Below are 20,552 nucleotides of genomic sequence, written 5' to 3' on the forward strand. Positions count from 1 at the left end.
CTTTTTGCCACTCCCCTCAGCAACAAATGCAGCAGCTACTTCGTCCTAGTTTCCCCCTCCAGGACAGTCACCCAGGGATGCACTTGTTCAGGATTGGCCTCCGGGACTACTTTATGCCTTTCCATCTTTTCCCTCTAATTCCGAAGGTACTTCAGAAAGCAAAGTTGCTGGGTTGCAAACTCATCCTCATTGCTCCTTACTGGCCTCTACAGATATGGTTTCCGTTTCTTCACAGTCTTCATGTGGAGCCTTGGATACTGGACCCAGTTCTGGACCTCCTGACATCAGTCAGGTGGGCTTCATCCTTCCCTCCAAACACTCAAGCTGACTGCTTGGTTCCTCCACTTCCAATCTTAGCCAGGCTCCCAAACATTTCCCTGGCTGTACAACACATCCTAGTATCCTCCCACAAGCCTGCTACCAGGAGGATTTACACTAGCAAATGGAAGAGGTTCTCTTATTGGGCGGAGAGTAAGGACATTGATCCCTTCACTGCTCCTGTTCACAAGATTCTTGACTTTCTGGCCAAAACCTTCGAAAGAGGGGCAGCTGCATCTACTATTAGGGTCCAACTAGCTGCCATCTCCAATTTTCATGTAGGAGACTTGGGTTCCAACATCATGTCCTATAAGTTGTGCAAAGCATTCTTATGAGGTACAACTCTTTCACAGCCCCCGTTAAGAGAATCGCCCCCTCCTAGGACCTAAACTTGGTTTTAGCTTCTCTGGTTCTTCCACCTTTTGAACCAGCAGCATCTTGCCCCTTGAAATTTCTGTCCTGGAAAACCCTCCTCTTGGTTGCCATCGTTTCAGCTTCCTTCTTGCCAAAAGTATTCAGTGTAATTTTAAATCAGTCCATTGAGCTTCCTGTATTCTTCCCCAGTTACGGCAACAAGGCAGAGTATAGACTCCACCTGTTGGATGTTCATAGACAAATTATGTTTTTATTTACACAGGACCAAAGACCTTAGAAAATCAGGCCAATTGTTTGTATCCTTTGCTGGCAATAAACAAGGTTCTCCAGTTTCGAAAGTGACCTTATCAAATTGGCTGTCGGGCACAATCAGTTATTATGTTTTGCATAAAAAGACACTTCCAGTGAGGGCCAGAAGACACTCAACCAGGGCCTTAGCCACCTCTGTTGCCTTCCAAGCCAAATTGCCTTTAGATTCAATCTGTGAAGCAGCAACATGGGCAAATCCTCATACCTTTATCACTCATTACAAAGTGGATGTGGTCTCCCAGAACAGGGCATCCTTTGGTTCCACGGTCTTGAAGAGTTTGTTCCAGTGAGCCACCCAAGAACCAGGTGCTGGGAACGCAGTCCCAACCAGCAAGAATGAAGGCAAGATGGGATGACATAACTTAGTTATGTACTTACCACAACATTCCATGTTTGTTGTCCTTCATATCCCCTTCCTTCCTTGCGTTCCCCCCCTCCTTCCCCCTTCTTGGAGGATCGAGAGGAGTTCCTTTACTGGTTACACTGGCTGAGTTTCCTGCTGACATACCAGGTTAGTTAACCATGCATTGTTTTTCTTCTTTCCTTCCTAACCTTAAATGTTTAAGAGCTTAGTAAAATTTGTGTTTTTGCTATGTATGTCTAGTGTGGGCTATTACAAATGAGATCTGGATAGCTACCGCTAGGCATGTTGGGATAGGGGTTAGCCTCGAGCCAGTAAAAGCTCTTGAACTATAGTAAATCAGCCGAGTTGGAGCCAAGGATCGGCTCCAAACCCAACCAGCAGGAAGGAAGGCAAGATGAAAGACAGCAAATGTGGAACTTGGAATGGTAGGTACATAACTTCTTTTTTGTATGCTTACGCTCATTAATAGTTCATTGATGAGCACTAGTGTTCTGGTGTGGTTATACTGCTGGAAATTGCTGCTTGGGCTTTGACACTTCTTAGGTAGGTATAGGAGTTTGTGGGTATTCACTAATTGTGAGCAAGTTAGGGAGTGTCAGAACTTGAGCCACTGGAGTTGTTTTAGTGGTATACAGTGGTGTGTTTGGCAGCTGTTATTTGAGGTGAATTTGGCTATTTTGTTGTAACACTGATCTAATGAGGAGTGTGAGGTGGAATGCCGGTTTAATTTCTGGATGGCATAAAAAAAGGCATGGAGAAGGAAAAATGATGTTCTGGCTGTAAGTACAGTTTCATCTTAGAGGATGCTTAGTTTTTGGCAATTTCTCTCTCTTGGTTTATGTAGTGGTCAGATTTCATACTGTCATCAGTGATGACTCCTAATAGGCTGTTGGTTACTAGTTCTATCTGAGGAGGTGATGGTAAATTACTGCTTGTGGGAAATTAGTTGCTTTGGGGTGAATAGTATCCGTTTTGTTGGGGATTTAATAGTAATCAAGTCTGTTAATCATGCCTCATTGGAAGTAAGGGATTCCTGTGTTAATGTTGCAGATCTAGATTATTTGCAGAACAGATTAATGTAGAGTTGCCTGCATATACTGTATAATGGATGCATGTTCTGTGGAGTGTGAAGATTGTTGGTGGCGATATTGAACAGCAGAGTACCTAATATTGAGCCTTTGAGGATCCTAGCTGTTACAGGGACAAGGCTATATATGCCATTTTCCATTTGGCTGCCTGCATCTTGTTTGTTAATTAGCTGTAGAACCAGGAAGATGAGACTATGCCCAATGAAAATAATTAGAGATAATAGTTTCTGATGGGATACAGTGTTAAATGCTCTGGACAGGTCCAAGAATGTTGCTGAGACTTAGCTGCCATCATTCCTCCTCTGGATGACAGTACTGATAAAGTTTAGAAGTGCAGTTGTAGTGGTGTGTTGTGGTCTATTATCTTTGACAGAGGGGAGAAGTTGTCTCTAGGCCTGTATTAAGAGGTGTCATTGGATTTCCTCCTTTGTGCAGAGGTAAGAAGTATATGGTGTGGAACAAGATTCCTTAATTGATCTATTTATTAGGATTGACACTGGGTAGGATAAGACTCCTGCTAGTTTAATATCTTCATCTCCATTTTATGTGGGGCCAGGGTGGTAGGTTTGAGTAGCCTCTTGATTGTAGCATTAGATGTCCTTCTTTATCACTTTTGCAGTATTCTTCACTCTTGCAATTTCCTGTCAAGACTAGCTGAAATCTGGCCAGCATACCAGAGCCTTTACACCTTCTAGGTGCCAGGTTTTATGTGCAAAGCATGTGACATATGAGTGCCTAATATTCAGAACAACTTTGACACCCGCCCGAATTCTGCCTTTGAATTTGGTCTGCAAGACGTTCATTGAGTTGGTTCAACTACCCAACTCTTATCTTTCACTTTAGTAGATCAATAGTTTCCTTCTAGTTCATGAAAGTGTCTCTCTGTTTGAGGCACTGCCTCCTGAAGCTTACTGCACAGAGTTGGGGGATATCTGTAGTTTCATAATATTTTTGCCCTGCAAAAAATACGGAAATGTTATATTAGGGACAGGTATGCCAGGAACGAAGTATGATAAGAGAGTGTATGTTACAGTTTTAATTATTCAGAAAAGTCCAAAAAAATAAAGAAATACTGGAGTATATTGTGTGTCTGGTCTATGGGTACCTCACTGACCATTCAGTGGTTAGGAACAAAGGAAATTCTGTCAAAGGAACAAGCTTTCAGCCCAAGGCAGACCTCTTTCAGCTACTGATCCAGGAAGAGTTGTTTTTTCAGTATTGGAGAGGTTAAGCAGAGTATTCTGTAAAAGAGCACTGGAGCCACACCACCATGTTGTGGGTAAGACGGACTGGCTACTGGACACTGCACTCGGTGTAAATGATGCAGTAGAAGCAGACCGTGTCCAGATTTTGAATTTGATTTCAGTTGAAATTGTTGGAACTGTTACATGTGAGAGTCCTGTGATAAACTGAGATTTTCCTCAGGCTGAGTATTGGCATGCAAACAAAAGCCCAATCTCATGATCCTACCTCAGGGAGGTGAAGTGATATTGAAGTAGCTGTGATCCTTGGACCACTTAAGGAAAATGTGCTTTACAAAATTTTCAAGAACTGTTCGCCATCACCACTTTATATAAAACAGTCTAGTAACACAAGAGCTGTAATACAGTAGGCTGAGAGAACTGTAGCCTGGGTACCATGTAAGTGGACAGAAAAAAAAGTGGAAGGATAGAAGTGTGGTCTGCCTTAGTGATACTCTGAAGTCAGAGATAATGGAGCTTGGCTAAAAACAGGTGCCTGCACAGTCTGCTACCTATATTTCTGTGGGGTGACCAACAATAAAGGGAGAGTATAGTAAACATAAAAGTTGCATCAAGAAAAATTGTCTGAAGAAGGTGGTCAGTAGAATTTGAGTATTTGTGCACTAAACAAAACAACTTTGCATAAAAATGTATTGCTGTGGGCACTTGTGCAGTAGACAGTGCATTAATATTCTGCCTATACACTTATCCTGCTGTATCTTTAGGACTTTCTGTGGATTGATTTCTTGTGTGTAACAATCTGTTTGGTTCATCTCTAAATACTGAATTAAAAACCCATTCTGGATGCAGTCACAATTGTAACTGTACAGTGAGGATCTCTTAAAATGAAATTCTCATAATCCCCCCCCAAAAAAAATAAAATGAAAACGTTATCTGACTGCATTCACACTAGTGAGATGGGTCTGGCAGTGTAAATGTAAGCTGTGCTTATTGCTCTGGCTGTAACTGTATTTATTAATGAAGTATGCTATGAATCTCTAAACTGACTGTTTCCATCTCTCTGCTGATGTACAACATTACCTAAAACTGTTTGTCTTCATGTGTTTACAGTCTGTATGTTTCCATAATTGTATACCTCGTGTTTGTTTGGATTATGTTCACCTTGGCCTTGCATCACTGTTTATGCTGCAGTGTGCTCTTGTTTATGTATTATCTGGGAATTTAGTATTAGTATATTTAGCAATTCACTCTAATATTTGCATCATAAAATACTTTATCAATTGGGCAGCGCTCCTTATGGGTGATCTTGTCAAATGTGGCTTTGATCACTGACTGAAGTCCATCATTAACTATATCGGAGAAAATCATCCCTAGACATGTCTCCTGTCATAACTATAATTACTATTAAAGAATTATTAGTTATTATGGGCATAGACATTGCTGCGGTAGCATTGTCGCCTCACAGCAAGACGTTGTCCTGTTTGATTCTCAGCTAGAGCGTCTTGTGTGGAGACATGCGTGAATGGGCGTGCCTTTGTTGACGGTTGTACATCAGGGCTGGTAACTCGTCACATAAAAATCCACTACCAAACATTAGCGGACCAGAGTTCCACTGTGGCGACCCTAACCGGGTTAAGCCGAAAGACGCAAAAACAACATGGGCATAGACATGTTAATATTCAATGATCTCCATTTCTACTTGTCCTTCCTGATAACTAATCTTTAGAGGTATGTTTGAGGATCCAGTCAATGATAAAATTAGGTTTCTCCCTTGAGTAGAAGAAAATGGTAGTCTTGTCAGACATGATGGCAGGTACATAACTTTCATATATATGTGTAGGACCTGGTCCATGTTCCTGTACAACCCACTGTCTGTCTTTCTCTTGGATTCTTCAGTTTGGTCAGGAAGCTTTTATTTTAATTGTTTCCTTCTTGGGTTCTCATCATCATGCTTGCTCCTTACAGAGAGATAGAGGGGGAATCCTTTGTATCAGAGTATGCGTAAAGGGGTGGGGGGTTGTAGCCTTGGTAAATTTTAGATTATGAACTGGCAGACTCCTGCTGACCTTGAATCCTACAAGAAGCACAATACGGACATTTCCTACATTCACTTAAAACTGGATACAAAACATTCTTTGTCATCCATTTTCTGAAGTTAAAGAAGCTTGAAGACCTCTCTTATTGTTAAATGACTAAAGCTCTTGTTTTTTAAAAATGCCACAGACTTCAATAGACAGAACAAGGTAAAGGTAGGGACACTTGTACATTGCAGGTTCATAGATACTGTATTTCACCATAAGTGTTCAGTAAATACTGGAAGTTTAGTAAATCCTAGAGAGGAAGTTCATGGTGTCAAAAACAGTTTTACAAAAAATTTTGTCTAAATGGATTTAGCCCCCACTGTCTTAAACATATGTATTGTTATGCTGTGTTAATGTGTATTTGTTCTAGAGCATGTCTGCTTATGCCTGAAGATGAAGAGAAGAATCTTAGGTTGCAGTTGTCTTAGAACAAAGAGAGATATCACAGAGGTAGTGATGTATTCAAGGCTTGTTTAGATGATATGCACTACACTACTGTGGCAAGTGCATCAGTTTGTTTAATAAATATGAATTGCTTGAGTTGGGGAACAGAATTTAAAGTAGTTGAATAGCTGAGGGAAGGATTTGCCATAATTTAGGTGCAAGGATAGAGAAGCTGTGATTAGGGCAGTGGAAGTTTAGTTGTGGGGGCTTGATGTCTCGGGCCCGAGTTGGTTTAACTTCTGAGGTTATAAGTGGAGGAAACTGTCTAGTCTCCTGGAGAGTGGTGATGGGGTTGTTTAAAAGTGGTGAACCAGGGAGAGACTCCAGTAGCCACCTGTATTCAGTTCTGGTAGATAATTCAGGCATGTTACACAAATGTTATCTAGTTAGTTCCTGTAAACCATGTTTCTGTTATCAAACTGAAATCTGCAGTAATTCCCTTATTTCATTTACACTTGCCATTCAGTGTGGCTGGACTGTTGGGCACTTTGCAGTGCTACGCTGTCTCTTAAAGTAGCACTGGGACAGTTAACACATCGCATGAATTTTAAAACTTTGATTGGGTCTCCAGTCATAACCACTTGAATCTCAACATGGATTCTGTAAATTCATCAACCAGACTTAACTTTCTTGAAGTGAAAGTTCTTGAATTCCTATTGAACACACAGCTATGTGGTTATGATCAGAGACTGCTGTAAAACTGTGTTGTCCATAATGTGGAAGTGAAAGGAAAACTAAAAGGTGTACATTTTGATGACAAATCGGTACAAGAACAAAATAGCCATAAGAAATTTACGATGAACAGCTGTGTAAAAGGTTCATGTCAGTCTAGAAAATGGAGAATTTTACAAGAAGGCAGTGCTTTTCTGCAATAGAAAACAGTTTGTTAGCAAAATTAACATGTCTGATACATGCGGGGTTTCATTCTAACATTAACTTGTTTTCAGATGGGTTTTACTGAATTTGGAAATATTTCCTTATGGCCTTCTTGCACTAAATGTCTGCCAGTGATTCTTTGATTTATGCAGTTTTGGTCAACATTCTCCTCTTAGCATTGCTTTCTGTTTGCTTTGACATTACCAACATGTGAGCATTTTAAAAATGGTACATTGCATTCTGTGAAGTTCCTTTTTACTGATAAAAAAATTTGATAATCTTTCAGACAAACGCTCTAAATGGGAAAGATGAAAGAATATGACGAGAAGAAAGAAACTTGTGGGACGATATGTCTGAAGTACTTGTTGTTTACGTTCAACTTTTTCTTCTGGGTAAGAATGAACTTCTGGAATTAATGCAGATCATTTAATGCATTGTGCTGCTTTGTTATGCACAGTGTATGGTACAGATGCATTTGTCACTGGCATTGGGTTACTATAACCATTTCATTTTTGTGCTGATAGTGCATTCACAAGACTAGCTTTTCCAAAATAGGACTCTGCTTCATTCTGGCCTAGTTGGATATACCTTCTGGGCAGCAGCTTGTAATTTGTCCTGGTAGAATAAAGCATAGTTGGACATACAGATTGAGTATCCTGGGATTAGCCCTCTCGCTAATTCTCTTTGCAGAGCGCTTGGTCGGTAAACCCCAAGGAGAAGTGTATGTAAGGAATTGCCTAATGTAAGCAGAAATGTAAAGATGCATGTGAGCAGTTTTATCAAGCTGCCTGAAGAGAGGGTCATGTAGCGTGATGGACACTGTGCATGCTTAGGTGCGACTCTGTACTTAATTTTGAAATGTTACCTGTGTGGAAGTACAGAACTGCTTTCCTCCATGCAGTTCTTGGAGACTCCCATCCTGAGTTCTGGGATGATCAGACTTTTGTCAGACGTTATGTGGAGGAAAATAAAAACTTACTGTAGACATTTTCAAGCAAAGCAAGTAGGGGAGGTTAATTTGGAAATATTCAAGGCCTGTAGTTATTTAGATCATTATAGTGCCATCCAGAAAAAGTGCATACAACAAAATCCCTATCTGGAAGTAAAAGGTTGCCACTTGAGACCTGCCAGTTCAAGCTCTTAAGTGCTGATGCAGCAAAGTAAATTGAAAGCCACTTTCATTACTGGTAATATTTGCCCTTACCTACACTGTTATGCAATAGTAGAGTAGAAATGAGTTTTGGTGGATGTGGTGGTGCCCCCCCACTATGCTGCAGGGGGAATGCTGCCCTCCTAAAAAATAGATCAGGATTCCCTTGGAAGTGACCCTTGAGTTTTCAGTGGCATGGGTGCTCTGAAAGTTCTTTTTGCAGATTGTTTCCACACTGAGTGGTGCTTTTGTGGTACAAATTTGACAGTTTAGATAGAAAGTTAAAAAGAATGATAGAATTCAAGGGTGCTTAGGATAGACTTAAAATAGTTCTAGAGAGTGATAATCCGTGTAGGTTGTTTTATTTAATGAGGATCAGGGATTGATTTCAGTAAGCATTTAAGTGCACAAACTGGGTGTGTCAACAGGTTCTCCTCTCCTCCACAGCTAGTACATGTCCTGTCCCTTCTGTGCGCTCTTTCACTGTGTTGAATTTGCTGAGAAAATGGAACATTCAGATGAGTGCATGTGTCAGCAAACTGACAGCAGCTTTATATGCCAAGTTTCCTATTATGCTAGCAATTTTATTGATCAAGACCTGTTATTGTACTTGTATAATTGACTAGAACAGCACACATCCTTTTAAGGTGGCATCATTAGCAAGACAGAACTGTAAAGGAGGTAACATGAGTAGTTAACAGTTTGCATTCTAATGCTAGGTGCTTGTCAGTAAAACTTAAGCAGTTTATACTAATGTATACATGTAACCTGAAGGGTCAGATATAAAACTAATAGAAATATTGAAATATCTGGGTGGGGTGATTTAAAAGAATTACTTGCACAGCATGGAAAAGTCAGAATGCTATCCCAGTCTTCAGAAATTGACACATTGTCCAAGAATGGCACACAGGGATACACTACAAAAATACTGATAACATTCTGCCTAGCAAACTAGGAAGTGCCAATTCTTTGCTGACAAGATGAGTCAATTTTGCACACAATATGGTCAGTAATTCTTTCGGCACTGGAATTACATTTTTTATCTGCTACAATATTAAAACCTGAAAAATGTTCAAAAATTGGATTGTACTTCAGTAACCATTTTTAATTGCATATGTACAGTAGCATTTAATACTGGTAGAGTACCATCCGTCTACACTACTGTTGTGAACCAGGCAACCTCCATTCATTTGGTGGCTTGGTTATTGGATGAGTCAGCTGAGGGAGGAGAGGAATGATTATGCACATTTTCTTTCTGGGAGTGGCAGTGGGAGAGTCTTTGGGATGTGCATCCTGTCACGAAGTCCGTGATGGAAACCTGAAACCTCATCCACTTACAAGGAGGCAGAGCTGTTAAGTGTTTGGTTTACACTGGGAATGTAGTAACCAATCCATGTTTATGCTATAAGCACTTAATGAGGCATGTGCAAGACAAGCTAAGGACTACATCTAAAGTATCTGATGACTGCCTATGCACTTTCCATACTACAAATGACATTTGCCCTAGTAAGGGAAAAATGGGCTCTCTCTCGGGGCAGTAGGAACAGATAGGCTGAAAATGTAATGGAAAAACATGATGTTTAAGTTGTCAGTCTCGCCTTCATTCTTGCTGGATGGGTTCGGAGCCGATCCTCGGCTCCAACTCGGCCAATACTAAAGCTCGAGAGCTATTTTTACCGGCTCGAGGCTCCCCTATATCCCACAATGCTAGGCGGTAAATACCCAGATCTTATTTGCTGCTTTAGCTGCGAGGTGCTGGTTTCTACCGGCTCTGCAGGTTAGTGACTTTTTATAGTAGTTAAACTTTAAAATCCCCTTATTTTTCTTAGGATAGTTTCTCACAACAGTTTATTTAGTTATCTATCCTTAGTTTCATTCAGGTTCCCCTAATTGTTTTTCCCGTTTATCCCCTGTTAATTTCCTTAGGCCTTCGGACCCTCCTCACTTCCCCTTAGTCATACCTTATTGTGTGAGTGATTGGCTTATTTTTCCCCTTTCTTTAAAGGTGTGTCTGTGTGTGTCTGTGTTTTACAGCACTTTAGGATGTCTAAAGACTCCAAGGTCTCAGGCTTCAATAAGTGTGACTCGTGCTGTCAGAAAATGTCTCTGACAGATGGTCACACTTCTTATGTATATTGCCTGGGACCTTTGCACCTGCAGGACTCTTGTTCTGTCTGCCACGCTTTCAGTCCAAGAGTCCTGCAGGAACGCAAAAATAAACTTATACTTCGAGGCTTATTAAAGCCTGAAGGCTCCCTGACCCAGACCGCGTCAGGAAAACCTTCCAAGCCTTCCAAGGCGTCGGCTCCAGCTTCGGAGCTGTCCGCTGGTGGCTCTAAGGCTGCTTCGACATCGACTCTTGTCTGGAGCCGATATTTCGAACAGTAAAACTGTTACCTCGGCTCCGGCTGGAGCCAAGAGGTCTGGGACTCGGACAGCTCCGATAGTTTTGTCAGAGCCATCTACTAGGAAGAGGTCGAGATCCCCATCCATTGGCTCTATCCACTTGGCCCCAGGATCTCCACTCTTATCAGAGAGGAGCCATAGGCCCCACTCCTCTCTGTCCTCCAGACTGTCAGACCACGACTTAGAGAGGGTGGTGAGCAGACTTCTCAAGTCCCAGGCACTGGCCCAAATACTGCATAGCCCTACCCAACGGGCAGTGGCTATACCCATCCCTTCCTCAGTTCCTCCTCCAATTCCCATGAGTTCGGAGCCGGAGCTTCTGGGAGCCGTGACTGTCGGTGCGTCTGAGCCGATACTTCCACTTTCGGCTCCGTCGTCTGCTCCGATCTCCTCCTTGGAGGGATCTGGACACCGGGCTTCCCTCTTTGGCTCCGAGGGGGCGAGTGGCATCGGACCCTTGTCCGAGCCCGTTCTCCCTCTTGGAGCTTCGGCGCTGGTGAGCTCGGCCCCAACATCGGCCTCAGAGCCATCCCTTTCAGTGCCGGGAGGAGTCCTTGTCTCTTCGGAACGGGGATCTTCGGGCCCGCCTGATTGGGGCACCTTCGAGGTCATGCAGAGCGTGCTAGACCCGGTGTCTGCTCCACAGTGGGCTCTCTCAGCTCCTCCCTCTACAGTGCCTGCGATGGTCTCTACCCACCCTCTCGTCCCAGACCGTAGAGAGCCAACGTCTCAAGTTTCCCACTAGGAATATCCTCCTCTTCCGAGGCTTCTCCTAATCGTTTAGGTGAACCCCCTCAGAAGAAACAATGCAAGAGGAAGCATATTGACTCCCCTGAGTCTATCACCTCGGATACCAACTTGGATGAGTCGGAAGGGTCCCCACGGTCCTCCTCTAAGGATGTCTCCTTCTCAGACATCCTTGAGATCCTTAGATAGAGGGGGAACTGGTCCACCCTTAACCCTTCAGAGGACGAGTCTGTCTACCTTGAGGCTTTTGGCTCTCGCCCTTCCACCTCCTGGGTATCTCCTCCCTTTGACCCCCTCAGGGAAGTGGTGGCAAGGAAGGCGTGGACAGCCCCTGATACGGTGGAACCTACCCCACGAAGGCCGTCCAAGTTTATTACAGCTCCCAAGGACAAAGAATTCTTATCCAAGGGCGTCTCTGTTGATGCTATGTTGGTGGCCGCAGCCACTAAGAAGGAATTGGCCGATCCTTCGGTACCTATCCATCCTCCTAATAAGGAATCTAGGACTATGGATAGGTACGGTAAGTGGATGTTCTCCTCCGCGACCTTTGCTATGCGTTCGCTGAACTACTTGTGTTACTTCACCCGTCTTCAGAGAGAGATGCTCAAGGAAATGGGTGATGCTTTGCAGGATCCAACAACTGAAGGGTTTCAAGACAAAATGAACTCCCAGTTGGCAACCCTGAATTCAATCGTCAACTCCTCCATGCGGCTTCTTTCCTATGCGGCCGATGGGGTGAGTAGGGCCGCTGGCACAGGTGTAGCTTTGCGACGTCACGCCTGGATGCGGCTTTGTAACTTTGCGGACCCTTTCAAGGCGTCCTTCACCAATTCCCCTTTTGATGGTACAGCATTGTTTGGACCTCAGGTGAAGGACACGTTGACTAGGTGCGAACAGGACACGTTGACTAGGTGCGAACAGGATGGCAAGACTCTCTGCCGTGGGAGTCCAGTTTTCTACCCCTTCTAGACCGTATCCCAAGGGTCAGAAGGGGGGGGGGATGTGGTTCCGCAAATCACAGGGAGTCTCGCCTGATGCATGGAGTCCGTTCCTCTCTAGAGGCAGAGGGGGGAACAAAAATAGACGCCGCCTTAGGGGCGGGGGGGGTCCGCAAAATCAAGGTAGCAGAGAGACTCTCTCTGACAAACCTTTTCAGCATCCCTGAGAAGCTGCCCGACTGTCCACCTTCGGAGGCAGTCGGGGGAAGATTATCACTGTATCCAGAAGCCTGGCTTTCTCTCACTCAAGACAAATGGGTACAGTCGATTATATCCGAGGGTTACAAAATTCCCTTTGTCCACACCCCATCTCAACCAAAAGGGCCCCTTCCAGATGTTCCACCCGGTCTAAGGGAACAAGCAGCGCTAGAAATGTCAAAGCTGCTGTCAAAAAGAGCTATCCAGCCAGTCCCGGCAGACCAGCAAGGATCCGGAATCTACTCCAAATTCTTTTTGGTTCCAAAAAAGACAGGGAACTGGAGACCAATATTGGATCTCAGCAGACTAAACAAGTCTGTAAACAAAACAAAATTCCGGATGGTCACGCTTCAGTCCATTCTACCCTTCTTGGGTCAGGACAATTGGATGTGCTCAATAGACCTTCAGGATGCGTACCATCATATCAAGATGCACAGACGCTCCAGAAGGTTCCTCCACTTCCGGCTGGGAGCCAGTCACTATCAGTTCAGAGCCCTGCCCTTTGGTCTCACTACAGCCCCCCAAGTGTTCACCAAATGCATGGCAGTGGTCACGGCTCATCTGAGACGACAAGGATTCCAGGTGTTTCCATATTTAGACTGGCTCCGTACCGCTACCACCAGGCATCAACTTCTCATATCCAGAGACTACACCATTCATACTTGTCAAGCTCTATTCATTTCCATAAATTTCGAAAATTCTGCCTTGTTGCCTTGTCAGGCTATTACCTTTATAGGCGCCACCTTAGACACAGTTCATCTTTCCGTGAAACTAACAGAGCAAAGAGTATGAGATATCCGCAAACATGTTCACATTCTTCTTCAATGCGACAGGATCAAAGCCAGGTTTGTCTTGAAGGTTTTAGGTCTGATGGCAGCTGCCGTTACACTTCTTCCCCTAGCCCGCTTTCACATGCGGATCCTCCAGTGGATGCTGTTTTCTCAGTGGTCCTTCCAACAGCTCCCAATGTCTCACAGTATTCTGCTGACCCAATCATGCAAGAAGCATCTATCTTGGTGGATGACCTCCCCTCAAGTTCTTCGGGGCAGATCATTCGTCCCCCCCCCCCCCGGTTGCCGCGGTGACAACGGACTCCTCCCTGATTTGGGGGGGGAGCATTGTCAGGGCAGGATGGTCCAGGGCACATGGCAACCTTTCGAAATCCATTTGCACATAAATGTCCTGGAGATGAGAGCAGTACTTTTAGCGTTGCAAGCCCGTCAGCACTCTCTTCCCACCGGGACTATTGCAATTCAGACAGACAATATGTCTGTAGTATGGTACATCAACAAACAGGGCGGAACCAAGTCTTATCCCTTATGTCGAGAGGCACTCAGACTTTGGCAGTGGGCAATCTCATCTCAGCGGTTTCTGATAGCAACGCACATCCCGGGAAGTCCATCGTGATAGCGGACAAGTTGAGCAGGGCCATACTCATACCACACGAGTGGTCTCTCAAGCAGTCAGTGCTGGAAGAAATTTTTCAGAAATGGGGCCGACCTTGCTGCGATCTTTTTGCTACTCCCCAAAACAGCAAGTGTCACGATTTCTTCACTCTATTTCCCCTACCAGGTCAACCCGCCAGGGATGCTCTAGTCCACGATTGGCCCCGGGGACTTCTGTATGCCTTTTCCCCCCTTTCCACTGTTCTCTCAAGTAATTCAGAAAGCTACTGCATTGAGAGTCGACATGATCCTCATTGCCCCTTACTGGCCTCGTCAGATATGGTTTCCATTCCTTCACCGGTTTCTGTTGGAGCAGCCTTGGCATCTGGATCCAGTGCCAGATCTTTTGACCCATCAATCGGGTCAGCTGCACCACTCCCTCCCATCTCTCAACCTCACAGCTTGGTTGCTCCACTTCCTACCCTAGCCAGGCTTCCTTTAATTTCCCATTCGGTCCGTAACATCCTTATAGCCTCCCACAAGTCTTCTACAAGAAGGATTTACAATAGCAAGTGGAAACGTTTTTCCTTCTGGGCAGCAACTAATAACATAGACCCTTTCACTGCACCTATCCAGTCTATACTATTCTTCCTGGCAGAGCTTTTTCACTCAGGTTCTTCTTGGTCTACTATTAGAGTCCAATTGGCGGCTATATCTAATTTCCATGTAGGCTTTTCAGATTCCAGCATCATGTCCCACAAACTTTGCAAAGCCTTTCTAAAAGGTATCTTTTTGCTCAAGCCCCCAATTAGAGACCCCCCACCTCAGTGGGACTTAAATTTGGTTCTAGCCTCCTTGATTCTCCCCCCTTCAAACTGGCCGCTTCCTGCTCTCTGAAATTGCTTTCATGGAAAACCCTTTTTTCTAGTAGCCATAACATCAGCTAGATGGGTATCTGAACTTCATGCTCTTTGCAGTCGTCCTCCATACTTAGTTTTCCACAAAGACAGGGTGTCCCTTCAGACCAATCCTTCCTTTTTACCCAAGGTTTCTTCTGAGGCGAATCTGAATCAGACAATCTACCTTCCAGTTTTCTTCCCTAATTATTCCAACAAGGCAGAACAAAAGTTACATTTCCTAGATGTTCATTGCCAGCTTCGTTATTATTTGGATAGGACAAAACAGTTTAGGAAGTCTACCAGCTATTCCTATCTTATGCGGAAGGCAAGATGGGCCTTCCAGTTTCCAAAGTGTCCCTTTCGAGATGGCTGGCCTCTGTAATTTCCTTCATTTATGAACTCAGACACCAAAAGCTACCATCACGATCTAGAGCTCATTCAACCAGGGCGTTAGCTATGTCTGTAGCATTTCAAGACAGACTGCCCATAGATTCCATCTGTCAAGCAGCTACATGGGCTTCTCCTCATACCTTTATCTCACATTATAAATTGGATATGGCCTTCAGAAACCGGGCTAACTTTGGTTCCACCGTACTCAAGAGTCTATTCCGATGAGCCACCCAGGATAAGGGTGCTAGGGATGCGGTCCCATCTAGCAAGAATGAAGGCGAGATTGACAACTTAACATTTAGAAGTTATGTACCTACCATAATGTTCCGTGTTAGTTGTCTTCTTCTCGCCTTCTTTCTTGCATCCCACCCTCCATCCCCCTAGCCTGGACAGACCGAGATGATCCTTAGGATCTTTTATCTTCCACAGCGTCAACCACCTCTATTGCCCGTTTGATAGTTCTACAGGTAGTTTCTACAGAGGTGGATTTCTTTTTTCTCTGTCTCTAGGAGACCAGCACTGCTGTACTTTCAGCTATCAAACGAGATCTGGGTATTTACCGCCTAGCATTATGGGATATAGGGGAGCCTCGAGCCGGTAAAAATAGCTCTTGAGCTTTAGTATTGGCCGAGTCGGAGCCGAGGATCGGCTCCGAACCCATCCAGCAAGAAAGAAGGCGAGAAGAAGACAACTAACATGGAACGTTATGGTAGGTACATAGCTTCTCATTAATGCTGTTGTGTAAATAAGCCCACTGTTCAGATGATATACCATAGTTCAGTGTTACTGTTTTACCAAAGTATACTTTGTAAAACTAAAATGATTTTTTAACCTTTTAAGATTTATAGCTATTTTTAGTGTAATAACTAATGCTTCCATTGTCCTTATGGTATACTCCATAAGTAAAATTAATTAGCCTTGCATCATATTGGAACTCTTGCTCTTTTGTCATTTGGTGTTTACATATTTGCTTTCTTGTAGCTTGCAGGAGGTGTAGTAATGGCGGTGGGAATATGGACCCTCGTTGAGAAGAGTGACTACATCAGCCTGCTTCCCTCAAGCACTTACGCAGCGACAGCATACATCTTGGTCATTGCTGGTGTAATTGTCATGATTACTGGACTCCTCGGTTGCTGTGCCACCTTCAAGGAGAGGCGTAATCTGCTCAGAATAGTAAGTTACTTAAAAAGAAATATTGATGTGATTTATTCAGTGTAATTAATTGGCCTTTGCTTGATGCAAAGAAAGAATCCAGTTTTGTGGATGTCATACTGTCTTTTTTTTTTTGTGTGTTTTAGTGTCCTAAATTGTCTTACTGGGACAGGAAGCTTTTAAAGTATTCTGAGCATGCTACTGTGATTTAATCTTTACTCATGGTGATAATCATGTCTATGAAGTGTCACAGTGCAGCTTTATGGTCAGACAAGTGTTCTTCAGAGACGGCCTAAGGTAACAGACATAGGTCTAAATGGAGATGTCTTAGTAGTGGCAGGGTTTAAGTCAGTTGCATCATAATAGGATCGGAGCTAAAACATTTCTTAAAATTTTGTTTCTACTAATCTTCCAACATCTTTGCTGTACAGATGTGAAAGATGCTCTGTTGCTGTTGTAGTATTTAGCCAGATTCTTCATAAAAAAAATCCGGTATGTGGTTATGAATTTGCTTTATTATGCGGTCATGTATGTATCAAGGAGTGATATTGAGATAATGAGCATTACTTCTGTCTGAGAAATTTCAGCATCTGAGAGACTGTATTAAAAGCAGGCAAGGGGCTATTGGCTAATGCACTGATATGCTTTCTTCCTAAACACTGGATCCCCTCTTTGAAACCAGTGCATGCTAAGCTGGAAATATTGCATTGCCTATTAAATTTTCCTGTTGAATGTAATGGGGCATTAAGAGTTTTTGTCCTAAGGAATATCTGAAAAAAATGCTTGTTGCTGCGTATCCATTTTCTTTCTTATTTCATCGTTTTTTAACCATGGAAGAGCACTGATTCGCTTGGACAGTTTTCATACTACGCATGAGAGTACACAATTGCTTAGAAATTAAGTCTTTTATAGTTTTCTGCTTGTGCTATGTATAGGAGCCTTAACTGTGTTGCTCTGAAATACCCCTTTAACATGGGTAATCCCAATTTGCACTGTTCTGTTGGAAGAATAAGCTTATCTCTCTTGAGTCTTTGAGGCCTTCCCCTCCAGATAAAATCATTCACTCTTTATTAATTGCTATCCACAACTTCTCCTCTTGTTAATAACAATATGCCTGACCCGTGTACAAGACTAAAGGGACAAAAAACATTTTAACTGCTTGCATCTTACGGTCAATATTCATGTAACAGAGCCTCCATTTTCTCAGTTTTTGTATCGTCATCTGTTTAGTCTCTTCCCATATCCTTAGTTGCCACGCTGGTATCATTTTTTAATCCATACTCCTAAATACTTTATTTTATCATGTCCCCATAAGTAGGGATATTGCTGAACCAATTCCTATATGGGTATGTAATTTATTGCTATTGCTTTTGTTTTAGCTTCATTAATTTTGTATCCTGAAAACGTTTGAAACTGTCAATATGTTCCACAGCACTGTAATGCCCCTTTCTGGCTTTGTCAGCTGTAAAATAATGTCATCTGCAAGTAGAGCCAGTTTTTCTTGACTACCATACGAATTATATCCTTGAATTTCTGAGTCCCTTATTTTGTTTGCTAATGGTTCTAAATGTAATGCAAATAACAAGAAGAGAGGACTCTGATTTATCATCTTTGATAATTTCTCATTAGGGAGAGCCAGTTTCGTATGCTTGTTGTTCAGGTAGCCATCATGGATTCTTTTCCTGTTAAAGCTACAAGTCCACCTCTTGGTGGCTAATGCAAGTGCTTGAATGACATTGAGGGGTATATTATTTCCTCTCCTCTGCATCCTAATTGAGGCTGATGTCAGCTTGGTAGGTCAATCCCCATGCCCCCAGTTACAGGATTTTGACTCCAAGCCTCTGCCTGCATGTATCGAAATAGTTGCTGTCACACCAGAGCTTCCTTGCAGGGTAGGCAGGCTGGCATTTGATGCTTCCTTTTGTCCACCTCTGCCCAGTTTTCTAGTGCCCAAGTCACTAGTTAAACTTGGGTCATCCAGGGCATTGTCAGGGCTTTATTCTTCTACTTCCCAGCCTGGATCTGTATATAGAAAACGTATCTAAAAAAAACCTGATAGAATGATGGTCGTGTGTATGTGTGTGTATGTGTATATATCTATATCTATATCTATATCTATATATATATATATATATATATATATATATATATATATATATATATAAAACTTTAGTTTTCTTCTGGTGAAGCCATTCTTTTGTTGATTTGGATGCATGTTTGAAGTCATTGTCGTGACTGGCATTTGGAACTGTTCAGAATTCCCTCCACCTTAACTAAATTCCCAGTTCAGCTGAAGAAAAGCAACCCCAATACGAGATACTGCCACCACCATACTTCACCATGGGGATGGTATTTTTGGTGATGCGAAGTGTTTTTTGCGCCAAATGTACCTTTTGGAATTGTGGCCAAAAAGTTCAGCTTTGGTCTCATCGGACCATAACACATTTTCCCACATGCTTTTGGGAGACACTGTATTTTGCAAATTTTAGCCGGGCCTGGATGTTTCAATGTGTAAGAAAAGACTTCTGTCTTGCAACCCTACCCCATAGTCCAGATATATGGAGAATAGGGAGATTGTTGTCACATATAGTACACAACCAGTACTTGCTCATTGTTGCTGTAGGTCTCTTGGCAGCCTTCCTGGCCAGTTTTTGTCTTTTCATCAATTTTGGAGGGACATCCAGTTCTTTGCAAAGTCACAGTTGTCCCATATTTTCTCCACTTTTGATGACTCTCTTCACTGTGTTCCAAGGTATATCCAATGCTGTGGAAATTTTTTTGTACCCTTCTCCTGACTGATACCTTTCAGCAATGAGATTCCTTTGATGCTTTGTAAGCTCTCTGCGAACCATGGCTTTTGCTGTGGCAGGCAACTGAGTAAATGTCAGGAAAATCCTACTAGGACAGCTGAACTTTATTTGGGGTTAATCAGAGTCTCTCTAATTGATGGCAGATGTGTACCCAAGAAGACTGTATGTTGTAATTAAATCAAAAGGCGCTTCATTTAAATATTAGTTTAAGGGTGTGCACACTTAGGCAACCAGCTTATTGTACGTTTTTTATTTTTTTTATATTTTTCCCCTAACAGGTTTGTTTGTTTTTCAATTGAATTGTACACGTTCTAGGTCACATTAAAGGTGGGAAAAGATTTGAAATTATTTATGTTCTCATTTTTTTAAATCACAAAACCTGGCATTTTAACAGGGGTGAGTACACTTTTTATGTACACTTATATTTCTTGTCCATCTACTGCAAATAAATCCATCTTCTACTTGATGTTTGCATTGTAGAGGACCAGGCTGCTACCTCCACCTAGGATAAGCGAGTCAGTATAGAACACTCGCTCAGAGCCTCACTCAACAGCTTTCTAGCACCTAGGTTACTACTACTGTGTGAGAGTGCCACAGGACTGCATGTTTTATTTCCTTTTTCAGCCTGCTTTTTTTTTTTAAATAGATTAGAGAAACTGAGATTCTGTAGAAAGTGTGTGTCTTAGCAGTGCTGATTACTAATAGATTCCATCTGTCATTCCATTCTACATTGACAGTATTGTAATATATGTGGCTACAATGATAGCTTGCTTTTTTTAATCAAGTGAATGAATGCTCTGTAGCTTTAAAAACAAAGGCCCTTTGTATGCAATAATTTTTAAATAACACATTAAGAACCTCCAGCTTCAGTGTTTAGTTGCAAAAAACAAGGCTTAATTGTTATCTGAGAACATATGCCTGAGACAGTTGCTTGTTCCATCTTACATGACTTTGTGAAATGTGTAAATAGAGATATTTATGTCCCATAGTTGTGGGCAACAAGCATATTGTTTCCTACTGTTTACTAGTGCCAGGCAGGCCATGGGTAGAGGGAGTTAAAAGCCTTTATTGAAGTATAAAGCAAGTGTATTAGCTGGAAAATAAATTCTGGTGAACTTTTTCAGATTTTATTTAAAATGCATAAAGCTGTTTAGAAGTTATTAGAACACTTCTGTTTCTAGTTGTGTTTATCAACCACTTACTGACATGTACACAAAGAGGGCTTGGGATGTTTTAGGAGGGTATTCGTTTTCTACCTGGTAGTCTTTTTGTCTTGAATCGCATCATTCTAATGCATTTGTAACAAGAATGGGTAAGAATATATTTCTTGAAAACCTGCAAGGAGTACCGATCATTCTAT

The 20,552-nt window shown here is 42.6% G+C and overlaps 1 protein-coding gene across 2 annotated transcripts in view; it reads left to right on the forward strand.

The window, feature by feature from the left end:
* Positions 1-20,552, forward strand: part of CD151 (CD151 molecule (Raph blood group)) — a 598,783-nt gene that overhangs the window by 155,004 nt on the left and 423,227 nt on the right. For both annotated transcript variants that reach the window (XM_044082884.1, XM_044082882.1), the window contains exons 2-3: positions 7,344-7,449; positions 16,212-16,403. In XM_044082884.1, the coding sequence (XP_043938819.1) occupies positions 7,357-7,449; positions 16,212-16,403 (285 nt within the window). In that variant the 5' untranslated portion in view covers positions 7,344-7,356. The remainder of the gene's footprint in view (positions 1-7,343; positions 7,450-16,211; positions 16,404-20,552) is intronic.

Source organism: Protopterus annectens, chromosome 9.part0 (assembly GCF_019279795.1).
Source record: "Protopterus annectens isolate FY-2018-M chromosome 9.part0, PAN1.0, whole genome shotgun sequence".
In the NCBI taxonomy this organism is placed as follows: domain Eukaryota; kingdom Metazoa; phylum Chordata; order Ceratodontiformes; family Protopteridae; genus Protopterus; species Protopterus annectens.